The 17194-nt window shown below is 38.8% G+C and overlaps 1 protein-coding gene across 1 annotated transcript in view; it reads right to left on the bottom strand.

The window, feature by feature from the left end:
• The window catches only part of SEL1L (SEL1L adaptor subunit of ERAD E3 ubiquitin ligase), a 59868-nt gene that overhangs the window by 29709 nt on the left and 12965 nt on the right, over window positions 1-17194 (bottom strand). The window contains exons 4-5 of the mRNA XM_045562441.1: window positions 1895-2062; window positions 472-577 (exon numbers count right to left, since the gene is read on the bottom strand). Coding sequence (XP_045418397.1) covers window positions 472-577; window positions 1895-2062 — 274 coding nt within the window. The remainder of the gene's footprint in view (window positions 1-471; window positions 578-1894; window positions 2063-17194) is intronic.

The following is a 17194-nucleotide window of genomic DNA, read 5'->3' as shown; positions in this document are numbered from 1 at the left end:
ATCTTTGCACAGACTGTATCAAAAGTCAGCTGAAATTACAAGGACATAAAATGTTAGAAGACAATCATTTGTTTTATATTCTTTCCAAGTGCAAAATTTCTAAATTCCAGTTGAAAATTATAAAACAAAAAATAAACAACACATCTGACAGTAATTCATTTTGTTTGTTTTAATGTGATTTTGAATTCTGAATAGTATATACATTTTTGATTCTTAGAAACTATTAGAATTTTTGTCAATTACTTTCATTTTACTCGTTCATTCTTGTGATCTATATTTAAAACCTTTTTATCTTAAGCTAAAATTTGATAAAAGCAATGCCACTAATGCCCATAAGTCATATTTCATTTTCTTGTAATGAACTTGAGAAATCTTCTGTGTCTCTGGCAATACAGTTTAAAAAAGAACTTGGCTATTTGTCTCAGTAATGACCTATCTTGGGAGAAGAATGGACTTAGCAGTGCTACCTACTCTCTTTTTTGGGTTTTCTTATTGCTTCCATTGAGAATTTTCATTCCAGTCTGATACATCATTTCTGCTTCCTGCATCTGCCGTCTCTTAGCAGCTTCCTCTTCAGCTAAAAACAAATGTCAAGACGCATTTAAGCATATTTTAATTCTACATCAATTACTTATTAAACATCAGTATTTATTCTTTCTTTGGGGAAGTCATACACACACAGTGAATAATCTTTCACTATTTCCAAATTTGACTCTAAAAACTTTGGGTTTAAGTATGGCCATTACCTGACATAAGATGACTTATTTTTAAAAAGTATATAAAATTCATTGAAATCACTTTCTTTTAGAGAAAGCAATACTAAGCTGCTCTTAGAGAGTACTCTTCTGTTAGTTATGGTAACTTTTTCAATATGATTCTATGAAAATTTCAGATTATGTGCCAAGGTCAGCTAAAATAAGGACAGCAGGACATTAGAAAACAATAGTCAGAAGGAGAAAGTATTTGATTACATAATACAAATTAGTAAAAAAACTGATTTTTATTAAATATAGAACTTGATTTAATGTCCAAGTTCTCTAATTTTTTCATACTCACTGATACAACATTGAAAATCACAAAATTGTTATAGATTTCTCAAAAATTATTTTGCTACTGTAACAGAGCATTTTTAATAGAAATCTAGAACTCATCAAAAGACATAAGAATATTTCATTAAAATATTTATAAAAGTGAATTCTTCTTGTAATATAAAAAAAATCTGATGTATTAAACTGGAGTACCCAGTCATACTGGCTAATATCCAAACATGGAGTATATTTGATATTACCTTATAGGAATGCCCAAATATTCTATCAGAGCCATTATTTTGAAAATATTATTTGGTACTAAACGGAGTATATTCAAGATTTCCTGTTGTTCTTTTGTAGTTAGAAAATTTTTCCTGAAAACATAGCTTGCCCATGGAAGCCAGCACCTTTACACTGACATTTACACTTAAGATGGTTAAATATACTACATTTGTAAAATGTTACCTTATTACAGTATATTTGACTCAAAGTATTTAAAGAATGTATTATCATTTTTTTCTAATCACTATTAGCCTTCACCTTAATGGTCTGTTTCCTTTATTGCCAAAAGTGTTTTACATTAATTAATTTAGTAGCCTGCTTGAAGGGTTTACAAAACAACCTGTGCACACCAATGGAAAACCATCTCTAAATAAAACACCAGTGTGATAAGCTTCCTGAGTGACAGCCTGGAAATAAATATACCACATGCTTCTTGCTCTAAGTCCACTCTTTAAGGCTATAACCACATCATCAATACTGGCCATTTCTGACCAACGTGGAAAAGGATGGCTAGAAAAAGGCCTTTAAAATGTTGCCCCAGCCATACAGCAATGTGGACATGCCTGCTATTGAGCAATACTTACTTTCACAAAAGCCCCACTTTTCATCAGCCTTGTAGTCATAGGTTGTAGCACACCACAGTCTGCCATCTTCCCTCCCATCGGATGTACATTCATCATATTCCTTATCCAGGAAAAGAAAAGGGAAGTGGCAGGGCTCCCCATGTGCTGTGCCGTCGATGGCAGTCAAAGCTGGAACGAAGAGAAATAAAAACCTAAATGTGAACACCAGCTCTGATATCCATGGATTCAATACTGTCAACTTCAGAATTTGATGTCAAAGATACATGATGCATGATTTATAATAAGGAACAAAAAGGGCCAGGGCTGATTTTGATTAGGATTAGTGAGCATGGCTAGCTGGCTACTCAGCATCTATACCTAGCTTAGACTTTCTGAAGTTCTCAAGTTATAACCTTAGAATGTTAAAAGTCTACTGAGGCCAGGCACAGTGGTTCATACCTGTAATCCCAGCATTTTGGGCGGCCAAAGTAGAAGGATAACTTGAGCCCAGGAGTTTGAGGTTATAGTGAACTATGATTGCACCACGGCATCCAGACTGGGCAACAGAGTGTGACTCTGTTTCCAAAAAAAAAAGTCTGCTGCAAACTCTTGCCCCTTGCCCAATTAGTGAGCAAAAAATAAGGCAAAATGCAACTGAATCAATTCCACTGCTCAGCACAACTCTCCTTTTTTGAAAGCCATAAGTCAATTTCCTCAATAAAATAAAGTTATATAGGGAAAATGCTTCCCCAGGCAAAGCTAATCACTCATGTACCGCTCTGTGATCCTACAGCATTTTATTACAGTACTCATCACATGTACTAAAGTTATTGCTTTACCATACTCTAGCTCTCACTGGACTTTGAGCTTGTTAAGTAGGGACCATATCTCTAATTTATTCTATAAATTCTTTCTGAGTATCTCTTAGGTGCTGGGAATTATGCTAGGTGCTGGAAATGAGGTTGATTACAGGTCTCTGCTACACAGAACTTACTGCCTAGTGAGGAAGAGAGACAGTAAGCAAAAGTGTGATGGGTGTTATGGAAAAGAAAGCCTCTCCTATCAGGAACTGAGGTTTCAATTGAACCTCAAGGCTGTGTAGGAGTAGGAGTAAATGAAAGCCTCTGGGCTGGGATGGTATTGCAGACAGAAGGAACAGCATGTGTTAAGAATCAAATGAGCAGCAAAGTAGACAAGAGAGGAGGCTAATGAAGCATGTGGAAGCCAGGCTTAGGTCTTTGCAAGTCTTAATAAGGAATTTGGACTTTTACCCTGAGAACAATGGAAACTAACTGAAGAGTTTTAAGTAGGAGGGACATGCTCATATTTATATTTTATTAAGAGAGTGGAGAATAGAATGGAGAGAAGTAAGGCTGAATGCAAGGCAACTACTTTAAAGGTTGTGACAGTAGTCTAATAGAGAGGCAATGCTAGCCTGAAGAGGGCAATGGAATAAAAGACATGGATGTACTTAAGTGATGGTTAGGAGGTAGATATGGTACTACTTTCTCGATGTGTGGATGAGAAGAGAGATGAGTCAAGGAAGACTCCCAGGTATCGGGCTTCAGGTGTCGATAGATGGTTGCCCTTATTAACATAGAGAACACCAAAGAAGGAGTAGGTTATTGGGTAGATACTGCTACATTTAAGGTGGCTATTAAAAAAAAAAAACAAAAAAACAAGTGATGATGTCTTAGACATCATTTTGGTTGTAACTAAAGAGAAAATTCTCCAGTACACAAATAACACTTGAAGTTAAGGGCATATATTAGAATGCTGTGTGAGCAGTATACAAGAAGACCAAAGGTCCAGGACTGAGCCTAGAGCCACACATAGTAGATAATGAGTACATGTCAACTTCCACTGGTTGCTTTTACATGGAGAATTTAATTGGACAGCAGAGTTCAGTGATGCAGAGTTTAGGTTCTAGAGTCAGAACACCTCATACAAATGTTACCACTTATTAGCTGTGCTCTTTGAGTAAGGTATTTAATCTCTTTTCTCATTTACTAACATAAAATTACTTGGAGACAACTTCCTTATCATCAAATAAGAATTACAGTCCTTACTGCATAGGGTTACTTGCAAAGACTAAGATAAAACATGTAAAGGACTCATCATGGTGCCTATCATTTTAGGTAATAAGAATTCAAGAGAAGATATCTGCTATTATTATTCTGGCATTCCTGCTCTGAAGGATAGAAAGTATCCCTTCTTTCTCTGCAGTGTAAAAAAGGATACATCCTAAGATACTAATTTAAAAAAATATTTTCAGCAAGTTATGGAAGACAAAATGAATTTCAAGTGGTTTACTGCCAGGTAAACATTATTCATCATCCTGGTAGTCACTGATCAGAGGCAAATAACTTCTTCACCTTGGATCTGTCCAGGTTTTAAGAAAATGATCTTTAATGCAATGTATAGGCAAAGTATCCTTCAACAACAACACAGAGGGATCACTCTGACTACAGAATTTAAAAAGGGCATTCCCTGTACACTGCTACTAAATCCAAATGTGCTTCAGAAAGACAGTGTCTGTAGAATTGCAGTTTGTAAACCTGAATTTCAAATTAAATAGCAAATGATGATTTAAAAGAATATTTAATTTTTCTATGATAACAGACATCTTTGTGTTAAAAACAAATAGCTTATCATAGGAATTCTACTTCTCCAAAACTTAAACTTTCTAGTACTTAGAAAATATATTTCTAAATACATTCTTGTGTATATTTTTCAAACATACGAAAGAATTCTCGTCCATGTAATGAAACTGTACAATAGAAAAGAAACTGAAGAGAACCAAAAGGTTTCAGCAACAAAAGGTTTTAACCTACTGCTGGTTCAGCACTAACATAATAAGCAGGAAGAAACTCCAGGATACACCTGCTTCATCAATTGAGCAAAAACTGAAACTTGTTAAAATAATGTGTTTATTAGTGAGTTACTAGAAACAAAATTTGTATCTCTCAGCTATCTTCTCCAAGAAAAATCACAATATGGAAACTTTTACTACCTTTAAAACTTGTTTTAAAATCTTCCAAAAGTTAGGGGCTTCCTTATGTCAAGTAGACATTCTTCACAATAGCATTAATTTCAGTTAATTTCAAAGCTATACTTTTAAAAACCTCCACAAGAACAGTACTAGTTTTAAAAAGAAGGTAATCACTGCTCTAGTTTGTAGTGAAGCTGTCTAGTTATACAATTTATTAATAAATTATTGATAGCCAGTAATCAAATCTGACACTTAAAAGGGGAAAATATGTTAATTCTGTGCTTCATGTAAAAATTCACACATTTTCTAAATAAAGAAGCATATTTGGCTCTTTAATAATGACATAATATCATGATCTACTTAGACCTCAAAAGTAAGATATTTAATTTATGGTACATGAGAATTTATTATAATAATAAACAGACTGCTTTATATTTAATTGAGTAGAAATCTGCTTTTGCAAAGTCAATTAAAATCATTCAAGAAAGCCAGAAAAGGTAAAAAAAAAAAAAAAAAAGCCCAAAACTCAAAACCAAAAACCAAAAAAAAAAAACAAAAAAACCAAACTGAAAACATTCAGTGCTGGCCAGAGTATGGGTAAACACTTTCATACCGTTGGCAGAAATATAAATTAGTACAACCTCTTAAAGAGGGACATTTAGTAATATCTATTAGAATTTAAAAGGTCCATATCTTTAGATCCAGCTTTTCCACTTCTAAGATGTTTACTTATAGAAATGCTCCCACAAATATACAAAGAGATTATGTGCAAAAGAATACTTGTACAGTATTCTAATTTTAAAAACACAAAACCAAAAAGAACCCAAAGTTCTACTGATAGGAGATTGGTTAAATCAACTATGGTGCAGCCATTAAATTGAAACCTGATATAATAAACAGAAGGAATTAAAGGTCACTACAGAGTAGTGTAGACAGGGAAGAGGATCAAAAGGCTGAGTCCGAGGTAAGCTCATGTTTCAAGATCAGGCAGATACAGATGAACCAGCAGTCAAGTGAAGAAAATATCTTCAGAGAAAAGAACAAATAGTGGCGAGGGGGTCATTACGATGAGGACCAAGAGCTGACCAGGTATTCAGCAATTACGATGTGAGTGGTGGAGAAGAGATTTAGTTGTCTGGAGGGGGCTTGAGCATTGCTGGAGTTGGATTAGAGAATGGGAAGAGAGAAAGTGAAATCAGTGATTATAGAAACCTCTTTCAAAGAATTATGCTATAAAGGGGAGTAGAGAAGTGGGATGGCAGCTGGAGGGGGACTCGAAGACTGGTGGTTTTTGTTTTTGTTTTTATTTTTTAGAGACAGGGTCTCACTCTGCTGCCCAGGCTAGAGTGCAATGGTGTCATCATAGCTCAATGCAACCATGAACTCTTGGGCTCAGGTGATCCTCCCACCTTGGCCTCCCAAAGTGCCAGCACTGTAGGTATAAGCCACTGTGCTCAACCTTTGTTTTCAATATATAAGATATTACAGCATATTTGAATGTGGAAGGAAAGAATCCAAAAGAGAAAAATGTAAATGTGGCTAGAATGTTGTTATACATATTGAATTAAATGTCTGGAGAATACAAACACATCTTTCCCTCATTTTTAATTGTAAAATCAAAACAAAAGCCAAAAAGTTAACTTCTTAATCTATACAGATAAATGCCAAAAATTTAGCTTTGTAAATTTCTCATTTTAAGAACTTTTATGGTGTCATTAAAGACTAATATTATATGTATAAGTTTAGATGGGTGTTCTGTTAAATAAGAAAATTAACTATTTAATCATGCTGCTTATCTAAAGCAATCTTGTACTTCCAAACATAGAGTACCAAGTAGCATTGGAATCAAATATATCTGTAGTCCAAAACAGTTGAAAAACTATTTAATGTTAAAAAGCTACCAACTTTAAGATAACTGTCATAGTGTTCATCAATTTTAATAAACACCAAGATAAAAGCACAATCAACCAACTAGTCATAACCAAAAAAGACCCCCAAAGTACTAAGAACAAAGCATCTTGGTTTAGAGGATTTAAAGGAAACTATACAGTACTTGATTTAGAGTAAATGGTATAGGCCATCTAAAGGGGTATTTTACTATTGCCTGGGAATATGATATAGTAATCTTTTGGGGAAAATACCAGCGTTATGTGATTTGCTACAAGCAGACTGCTTTCACCAAAAGTTGAGAACCACTAAATTTAGTTAAGAAACTACTTTCGTAAACAAACACTATACTAAGGAAGGCACTGCTTTACAGATTAAAACATATTTTTCAGAAGACGTAATCATATGGAGAATCAACAAAACAGAAGATCAGAGTTCATCAAAGCTCAGCGCTCTCTGTGATAAGCAACTAACCATTTTAAAGTAGAAATGAAAACAAGCACTGGCCCACGTGCCCAGAATAAAGTGATAAACTTCATGACAATCGGATAACAGGCACTGTCAAAAACCATCCAAAGTAAACTTGCTTATGAAAACTACTACTTAAGAACAGTGAGGTTTCTCTAAACAACAGCTGTATAGATTGTTGAGTTTCAAAAGCCGTGGTGGGGCTAAGGATCCATGGAGTTTCCTTGCACAAATAATTTCTTGTAAAACCAAATAAAACAAAAGAAACAATAACAACAACCAAAAAAAAAAACCCTTTTAATAAAGTCAGGACCTGCTGCAGGCAACTGCCTATGTTTTCTTTACCACCTATTTTCTGTTTAATTTGATTACTAGGTTAAGAATTGCTCCTTCCCTGCCATTACCATGTAAGCAATGAGGAAGTGGAACGTCATTCTATTGCTCAACCAACTTGCTTACTTCAGAAACCGATTTTAAGAATGATACAGTAAGTTTAAACTCAGTTCCTTCTGTGCCATTTGAAATAGGTCAAAATGCTACTTATTCTATTTTTCTTTTTATTTTTTAATACTAGAAGGACAATGTGTTTATTACAGAAGACAATCCAAACAACAGGAGAATATACAAAATTAAAGAAAAATCACAGGTTTTTTTTGTTTGTTTGAGACAGGGTCTTGCTTTGTGGCCCAAGTTAGAGTGCAGTGGCATCATTTTAGCTCACTGCAAACTCAAACTCCTGGGCTCAAGCTATCCTCCCACCTCAGCCTCTCAAGCACCTAGGACTATAGGTGTGTGCCACCACACCTGGTTAATTTTTTAAATTTTTTTGTAGAGTCTATGTTGCCCAGGCTGGTTTCAAACTCCTGGTTCAAGCGATCCTCTTGCCTCAGGCACCCAAGTAGCTAGGACTATAGGTGCACACCACCATGTCAGGCTAATTTTGAAGTAACAGGTAAAGATGACTGTTAGTAGAGGAGAAGTTTTGGACCTTTTTCATGTGTAAGCATATATATATATATATTTTTTTTTTTTTTTTTGAGACAGAATCTCACTCTACTGCCTGGGCTAGAGTGCTGTGGTGTCAGCCTAGCTCACAGCAATGTCAAACTCCTGGGCTCAAGCGATCTTCCTGCCTCAGCCTCCCGAGTAGCTGAGACGATAGGCATGCGCCACCATGCCCGCCTAATTTTTCCTACATATATTTTTAGTTGTCCAGCTAATTTCTTTCTATTTTTAGCAGAGATGGGGTCTCACTCTTGCTCAGGCTGGTCTCGAACCCCCGAGCTCAAACGATCCGCCCGCCTCAGCCTCCCAGAGTGCTAGGATTACAGGCATGAGCCACGGTGCCTGGCCTGTAAACATATTTTTTTTTTTTTTGAGACAGAGTCTCACTCTGTTGCCCGGGCTAGAGTGAGTGCCATGGCGTCAGCCTAGCTCACAGCAACCTCAAACTCCTGGGCTTAAGCGATCCCACTGTCTCAGCCTCCTGAGTAGCTGGGACTACAGGCATGCGCCACCATGCCCAGCTAATTTTTTGTATATATATTTTTAGTTGGCCAGATGATTTATTTCTATTTTTAGTAGAGACGGGGTCTCACTCTTGCTCAGGCTGGTCTCGAACTCCTGACCTCGAGCGATCCACCCGCCTCGGCCTCCCAGAGTGCTAGGATTACAGGCATGAGCCATCACGCCCAGCCTGTAAACATATTTTTAAAATTGGCTTCTCTTCACATAAAGGTTCTATGATAGTTAATTTTGTGTGTCAACCTGGCTGGGCCATAGTGCCTGGATATTTGGTCTAGTATTATTCGGGACATTTCTGTGAAGATGAGATTAATATTTAAATTGGGGGATTCTGAGTAAAGCAGATTATCCTCCATAATGTGGGTGGACTTCATACAATCAGCTGAGGGCCCAAATAGAACAAAGACTGACCCCCTAGAAGAAGGAATTCTGCCAGCAGACTGCCTTTGGTTCTGTTTCTCCGGAGAACTCTAATACAGGATCATACTAAGTGAGTTACTTTACAATATGAAATTTTCACTTAATGTATCACTGACATTCTTCCAGGTGGCAGATGGGGCAGAATGGCTCACTATTAATTCCTAACCCCTTCCCCAGGTTTTGGCAGAGTGCTACTAGCGTCTTCTGGGAAGGCTTCTGCCCTTCTGATGCAGACACAATTCCCTCCTGAGGACTCCGGACCTGGAAGTGCAGCCACCACCAGGTTTGACCATGTGGAACAAACATGAGCATGAAGCCTATTTACTAAGGAGGCTGAACAGGACAGAAAGCAAGCTAGAGTCTCTGATGGCAGAAGTTCTGAACTGCCTATTTACAGAGTTGTGATTCTGCCTATCTATAGAAAACACCGATTTGATGGATTTTCTGTTATTTTCAAAAAAAAAAAAAATGCTCCTTTTAAAATGACTACCGAGTACTCTAGGGAATACCACAATGTAATCATTCCCCTCTTGATGGCCATTTAATTATTCATTTGTTCTCAACAAATGTTTATTGAGACGATGTGCAGAAAATAGTTAACACAGCAGGCCTGATTGTTGTCCTTTGAAAGGCCTGCTTGTAATGTGCCCCTCGGCTGGTATCTGGGAACTTAGATTTTAGGAGGCTTCCCACCATTCTAACTTATCAAAGCAACTCACTGAACCTTAACTGTACAAACACGTGGTTTATGCTCAACATCTGTTTTCCTTCTGGGAGTCTACAATTTTGATAAATGCTAGGCAGAGAGTCCCCAGTAAAAACTCCAGGCACTGGGTCTCTAACGAGCTTCCCTGGTAGACATTTTTCACGTGTTGTTACGATTCACTGCTGGGGGGATGAGGCCCATCCTGTATTACTCCTCTGGGAGAGGACCCCTGGCAGCTTGAACCTTGTTTCCTTCAGACTTTGCCCCATGCACCTTGCTCCTCTGCTGATTTTGCTTCGCAGCCTTTTACTATAATAAATCATAGCTGTGAATATAATTATATGCCAAATCCTCCCAGAAAATTATCATACCTGGCGATGGTCTTGGGGACCCTTGATACAATTGGCTTTAGAAGTGGGATTTGCTAGAATGACCATGACTCACTGAAATATGGTGAAAGCACTGTTTGGGAAGAGGAAGGATATGGGGCAGCATATGATGTATCTTTGGTGCCCAGGTGGTTATGGAGTCAACCATGGCAGAGCTGCTGTCTGTTGTGAGAGGTAAGTTATCTATGGAATTTGAAAATGAGAGATCCAACTCCAGGAGAGTTGGCTTGCTGGACCCCCTGGCTACTTTTGCCCCTGCTGGCTGAAGTGAGGGGGGAAAAAACAGTGTAGCCCTGGTGAGGCCTTTGGTTTTTGTTCTCTGCTCTAGATGGGAGGAGAAAGGGCCCTCAAATTTGCAAGGATAGGCCAAAATGTTAAAAGTTTGCATTGCTCTTGGGGTTGAGGGGTGAGAGAGGAGGGAGAGTTAAATCTGGTCTCAGGGCTGTAGCAAAATTTAGATAAGCCAGAAAAAAAAAACCGAGGGGAGATAATACTCTAGTGGTTGCTTTCAGCCTAACTGCTGCTGCTACAGTAGCCTCCCCCACCTCCCTTCCTCCACTGCATCCCAGCCTGGATCTTCCTGGGCAGCTGTAATGTTAACAATGCAAATGCCGGATTTACTGCTAGGCAGTTGAATAAATTGCGGTGAGGGAAAAAAAAAAAGGTTTTTTTTAGTGTTTTTTGTGGCTATTGCATCTGAGTGTATTGTAAAAGATGATATGTTAAATACTTATAATTTTATAAATACCAGGAACTATCCTGATAAGAAGTTGCAGAAAAGAAATGTGTTAATGGGACACAACTCCCATGGTTTTTGTAGCCAGTGGGTGGGTTGGAATTTAAACTTTGGGTATTGGAAACAGAACATCTGTAACTGATGGTTTCTGTCATGGAAGATGTGTATTTTTGCTTTTTGGAGCCTCTGGAAAAAGCCAGACAATAAGAAAAAAGAAGTGATCTACAGATGGAGCTTTCAAAAGAAGGTTTTAGTCTGCTAATGAGCTCTTGTGGAAGCAAACGTCTTTACCCTTCAAGTCTGATGATTTTCCAGCCTGACGAGCATATTTTTGCGTGGGTCAATTTGGACTGCAGGACTGACAAGACAAAAGGGCTTAGAAAAGCCTTGCTTATCACTTGGACTTCCCAGCTCTGCACTGTCTCACCTCTGTTGCTGCCAAGGAAAAGTCTCTGGCTTTTTTTGAATTCTGAATTCACAGATCTTAATTGCCTGGACATGATACTAAGCTAAAACCTAACACTGTTGGGTATAGGCTTTCAGCTGGGCTGGGCTGAACTGAAAGCTGGCATAGGCTCCATGAACAGAACTCAGACTGCAACCTTGCACATTCAGGATTTAGGACACCTCTCTCGAGCACTAAGCTGTAAAAAAATCATAAATGCTTGCCTGGACAGTCTGAGTCACATACAATGTGGAAATGGCTTGTTTACTGATGAGACCACCTGAAATCTAGCTGCTGATTGGCTGTATATTTTTGACACAGAGACTGATAGCATTTTTAACTTGTGATTATTGCCAAAAGCTGCAAACTGGGATAGGGTACATCACAGAGAGTCTGACCCTCTATTCACTGTCGATAGGTCATCCAATTCTTGACCTATCTGGAGCACATCTCACTGCTATGTCTGGCTTTCCCAATGAGTTGCAGTCCACAACAATGCATGGTCTCCATGCCTCTGCTTCCTTCACCTTTCTCCTGCTGTATGTGCCTCAGTGCAATTTGATTATTAAGAGCAGCTATCCTCAGAAAGGGATTGATCTTTCCGAGGCTGTTCACTGGATAAATGATCAGGGTGAGCAGGGTGAGAGATTATGAAAACCCATTTTGAAAATTTCTGAAAATGCAAGAAGGATTTCATCCTATCCAAATCCTGAACATGATATCTTTCTGTTTAAGTTGTATAAAACTGTTTTTTTGTGAAGATGTTTTGTCTCTCTTGCACACAACCCCTCCAGACAAAAGGTCTGGGTGATGAGAGTAGGGGATAATTGAAAAACTGTAAAATTACGATATCTGAATGGAAATACTGAATTTGTAACAACTGAGGAAAATAAACCAAAACTCCGATATCTGGGGAGGCACAAGGGAAGGGAGAGGAGGACATTAATCATCTTTGTTTTTCAAAACTGTTTCTGGAACCTTTCACCTCTTCCTAAAGGAAAACTCTGTGTTTTTCCAAGCCATTGGGAGGGAGTGCTTTGAAGTTACACTGTTGACCCTCTGAGAGGGCTGACTTGAGACCACAGCCCCTGCACTTCCCACATAGAAAAGCTCCAGATTCTGTCCGTACTCATGACAGCTCTGATTGACAGTAAAGCCATTTGAAACCAACTGGCAGTACCTTTGAAACTAAGGACTGGACTAAATTATTTGGGCTGGACTGGAAACCCTAGGACAAGCCGCCCATGTTAGGGGGCCACATAATAATGTGTGACCAATGTACATCCTGCTTCAGAAGCCCCAACAATTCCAAACTCTTTGTTTCCAGGGTTATCATGTGTACTCTCTGGGACTGAACTCGTGCCTTGACTCTCAAGACACTGCCTTAGCCCTGGAAAGCTTTTAGGTCAGCTTCAACTTACTGTCAGTCATGCTGTGCCTGAATTGATAAAAAGGTTAATAATGCAGAAACTTAAGGCCAGGTTAAAAAAAGAAAAAAAGCTAAAATAAAAAAGGTTAACACAAAGGTAACATGGTAAAAAAGAAAAAAAAAGTAAAAAGATAAGAAAGGTTAATACAGAAACCACCTGGCTTTCTAAGACAGACCATTATGATTAACAGGAATTGTTTTAACTAGCTAAATATAGGCCTCCTAAAGGGCATAGCTGAAATTAATACTGCAGGATGGTCTCACAACTGTCTGGGTCTTATTGATGATAACTTTGCTGTAAAGACGCCTTGGCCAACGACCAAGGGAGTAGATTGTGCAAAAAAGAGTTTAACACAGCAGACCTAAACTTTTAACCTTGAAAAGGTCTGCTTACAAAGTTGGCCCTTGGCTGGCATCTGGAAACTTAGATTTCTGGAGCATTCCCACCATCCTAACTGATAAGAGTGGCTCACCCAAGCTGTACAAACAGTATGGTTTACACTGAACACCTGCTTCCCTTCTGGGAGTCTGCAATTTTGGTATGTGCCAGGCAGAGGGTGCCAACTTACCCAGCCCCCAATAAACACCCCAGTTCTCTACTGAATTTCCCTGGTAAAAAACATTTCACATGTGTCACTGTAACTTGTTGCTGGGGGAATTAAGCACTTCCTGTGTGACTCCCCTGAGAGAGAACCCTTGGAAGTTTACATCTGATTTCCCCCAGATTTCACCCCATGCTCCTTTGCCTTTTCAGACTTTGCTTTGTAGTCTTTTACTGTAATAAATCATAACTGTGAATACACTCTGAGTCCTTTGAGTCTTCCTAGAGAACCACTGAGCCTGGGCATGTGGTCTTGGGGATCCCCCACATAGTTGTGAATAAGCATGAAATGTTCATGAAATAGCAAGAAGGCAAGTGTGGCTGGAGTCATATGAGTGAAGGGGACTGGCAGAAGAGGAAGCTGCAGAGACAGGAGGGGCGGGATCACATAGGGACTTGATAAAGGTAAGAAGTTTGGATTGTGAGTATGATAGGAAGCTGTGGAAGACTTCTGAGCAGGAAGCAGGATCAATCTGGCCTCTGTTAGGGAACTGACATTAGAAGTAAGAGCAAAAGGAGGGAGGCCAAATAGGAAGCTTTTATTAATACATACAGGAAACATTTCAATTACCCTTGGGTGGTTTGCGAACTGCTTCAGTAAGGACAAATACAAGTTTATCTTTAAGGATGAGTAGACATTTGATAGACAGGTTTGGGCAAGGGAGTGAGGAAGGCATTCTAAGCACTGGGAGAATTTGTACAAAGGCCCAAATGTATGGTCTATTTGAAGAACTGTGAAGGGTTTAGGATGGCTGAAAAAGGCTTCTTGTGGGAGAGATGAAGCTCACTTGCAGGCCAGACACCAAAAGCTCCATGAATCACACTAAGCAGTGCGTACTTCATCTCCTAGGCAAATGGGGAGGTAATGAAAGGTTGTAAACAGGGGAGTTACAGGGTCAAATCTGGGTTTCAGAAAGGTTAATATGGCAGCAGTATGAATGAGAGGCTGACAAAAGGAGCAAGTTTCAAGATAATTGTTATATATCCCAGTTCTAATGTAGCTGGAACTGCACACACACAAAGCCATACATATGGAATTTATGTTATATATGTGTAAGTACATAAGCCTTTTCATGTATTAAGAAGAAATTAAAAACAAGTCCAAATCACTGCTGCAAAACTAAAAAAAAGGGAAACAAATGAATCTATTAATAAATGTTTATAAAGTTGTTGGTATAACCACGCAGAGGATTATTCAAGTGATTTTAAAATACTGTATTATTATAAATCCCTAATAAAATATATACTAAGGATAAAAAAGAACTATAAAGGAATCTTAGACTGCATTCTATGGTCCCATGGTTAGTGTTAAGGTTGCCATTATTATTTTGAAACTATATTTATTAGGATAAAATAACAAAACATTAATGTACTTAGGTGCTAGACTTTCAGCATCAGTGAAAGGAGACAAAAAGACAAAAGCAAAGAAGCAAAAACCCTGATGGAATGGAAAGGGCTAGTAGCAGACCTGCAATCTGTTCTCTCCTCTTATTGGCCCAAGAAGGAGAGAGAACGGTGACTTCTCTCTAAGCACCCAAGGAACATTAAATCACCTTAGAAACATGCTAATGAGAGACCTGTAAACATACTGAAGGTATTTACTACTGCAGGAGTCCTTACTTATGAAATGCTTTAGCAGGATGGACTTGGGCTGTCTAGATGGCTCATTATACAAAAACCTGGAATGTATGTAGGCATGACTCCCTAGAAAATATCACATAAACTGTGTAATTATCAGAGAATAAACTGGACATGTTTCATGACAGAAATAGCTTCCTTTTGTGGAAGTGACACTCCATATGCATCACTTAGAGGCCTCATATGTTGAAATACGGGCCAGAGTGCATCCTAATTGAGGCAAGAAAGAACCTGGGAGCAGCTCTGGCAGTCATGGACTTCTCTACACTTTGCCAGTGTCTTGTGATAACTGTATCTATGAAAATATTTGCCAAGTTTGATATTGGGTAAGATCTCTGATTCTTTTTTTTTTTTTTTTTTTGAGGCAGAGTCCCGCTCTGTCACCTTGGCTAGAGTGCTGTGGCGTCAGCCTAGCTCACAGGAACCTCAAACTCCTGGGCTCAAGCAATCCTTCTGCCTCAGCCTCCCAAGTAGCTGGGACTACAGGCATGTGCCACCATGCCTGGCTAATTTTTTCTATATATTTTTTAGTTGTCCAGCTAATTTCTTTCTATTTTTTAGTAGAGACGGGGTCTCGCTCTTGCTCAGGTGGGTCTCAAACTCCTGAGCTCAAACAATCTGCCTGCCTTGGACTCCCAGAGTGCTAGGATTACAGGAGTGAGCCACCGCGCCTGGCCAGATTTCTGATTCTTGCAAGCCTAAATTGTCAATCTGACCCTTGATGTTATGTCACCTGTAATATTTAATTGGAATTGGAAGAATCAGTATGAATGATACATTTCCTAACCCTATCAACCAATCAGCCTACAAGTAATGACAACTTGGTAACAGTACATATCGCTGGTGCTTAGATCATATTATTTAATACACTAAAATGAACCTGGGTTCCTTGGAGAAATGGCTGAGATTTATTTCTGGGTCAAGAAATATACCAAATGGGCCGGGCGCGGTGGCTCACGCCTGTAATCCTAGTACTCTGGGAGGCCGAGGCAGGTGGATCGCTCGAGGTCAGGAGTTCGAGACCAACCTGAGCAAGAGCGAGACCTCGTCTCTACTAAAAATAGCAAGAAAATTATATGGACAACTAAAAATATATACAGAAAAAATTAGCTGGGCATGGTGGCGCATGCCTGTAGTCCCAGCTACTTGGGAGGCTGAGGCAGGAGGATAGCTTGAGCCCAGGAGTCTGAGGTTGCTGTGAGCTAGGCTGAGGCCATGGCACTCACTCTAGCCTGGGCAACAGAGCGAGACTCTGTCTCAAAAAAAAAAAAAAAAAATCGAAATATACCAAATGAGGTCAGAACATCTTGTCTTGACTGAAGAAAAAGAAAAAGCTATGAAAGATCACCAAGACCTAGTCAAAAAGACAAAGGAATGATCTTAAAAATATTCCTAATGGCCAGAACTGGGATAATTTGAGCAATGAACAACAACAAAAAACAAGCATAACAGAGTGAAACATAAATACAGTCATGGGACACATGATGACCTCTCAGTAAACGACACCACATTCACAGCAGTGGTCCCATTAGATTATAATGGAGCTGAAAAATTCATATTGCCTAGTGATATCATAGCCATCATAATATCACAGCGCAACATATTACTCATGTTTGTGGTGATGCCGGTATAAACTAACCTACTACTGTGCTGCCAGTAATGTAAAAGTATAGCACATATAATTATGATAGTACATTAATACTTGCTAATGACAATAAACTATGCTACTGGTTTATGTATTTACTATACTTTTTGTAGTCATTTTAGTGTATACTTCTACTTACAAAAAAAAAAGTTAACTGTAAAACAGCCTCAAGCAGGTCCTTCAGGAAGTATTCCAAAAGAAGGCATTGTTATCAAAGGAGATGACAGTTCCATTTGTGTTATTGCCCCTGAAGACCTTCCAGTGGGACACGATGTGGAGGTGGAAGACAGTGATACTGATGATCCCGACTCTGTGTAGGCCTACACTAATGTGGGTGTTTGTGTTAGGTAGATAGCAAGGGATTCTGGGTCTGGTAGGGACAAAAGTGGGTACTGTTGCCCCCACCTTGGTCCTACCCCACCCTAATCCTGCCCTGAGCTA

The sequence above is a fragment of the Lemur catta genome, chromosome 1, assembly GCF_020740605.2.
Source record: "Lemur catta isolate mLemCat1 chromosome 1, mLemCat1.pri, whole genome shotgun sequence".
NCBI lineage: Eukaryota > Metazoa > Chordata > Mammalia > Primates > Lemuridae > Lemur > Lemur catta.
The sequence above is the reverse complement of the archived record's forward strand: the minus strand, read 5'-3'. Positions and strand labels throughout refer to the sequence as shown.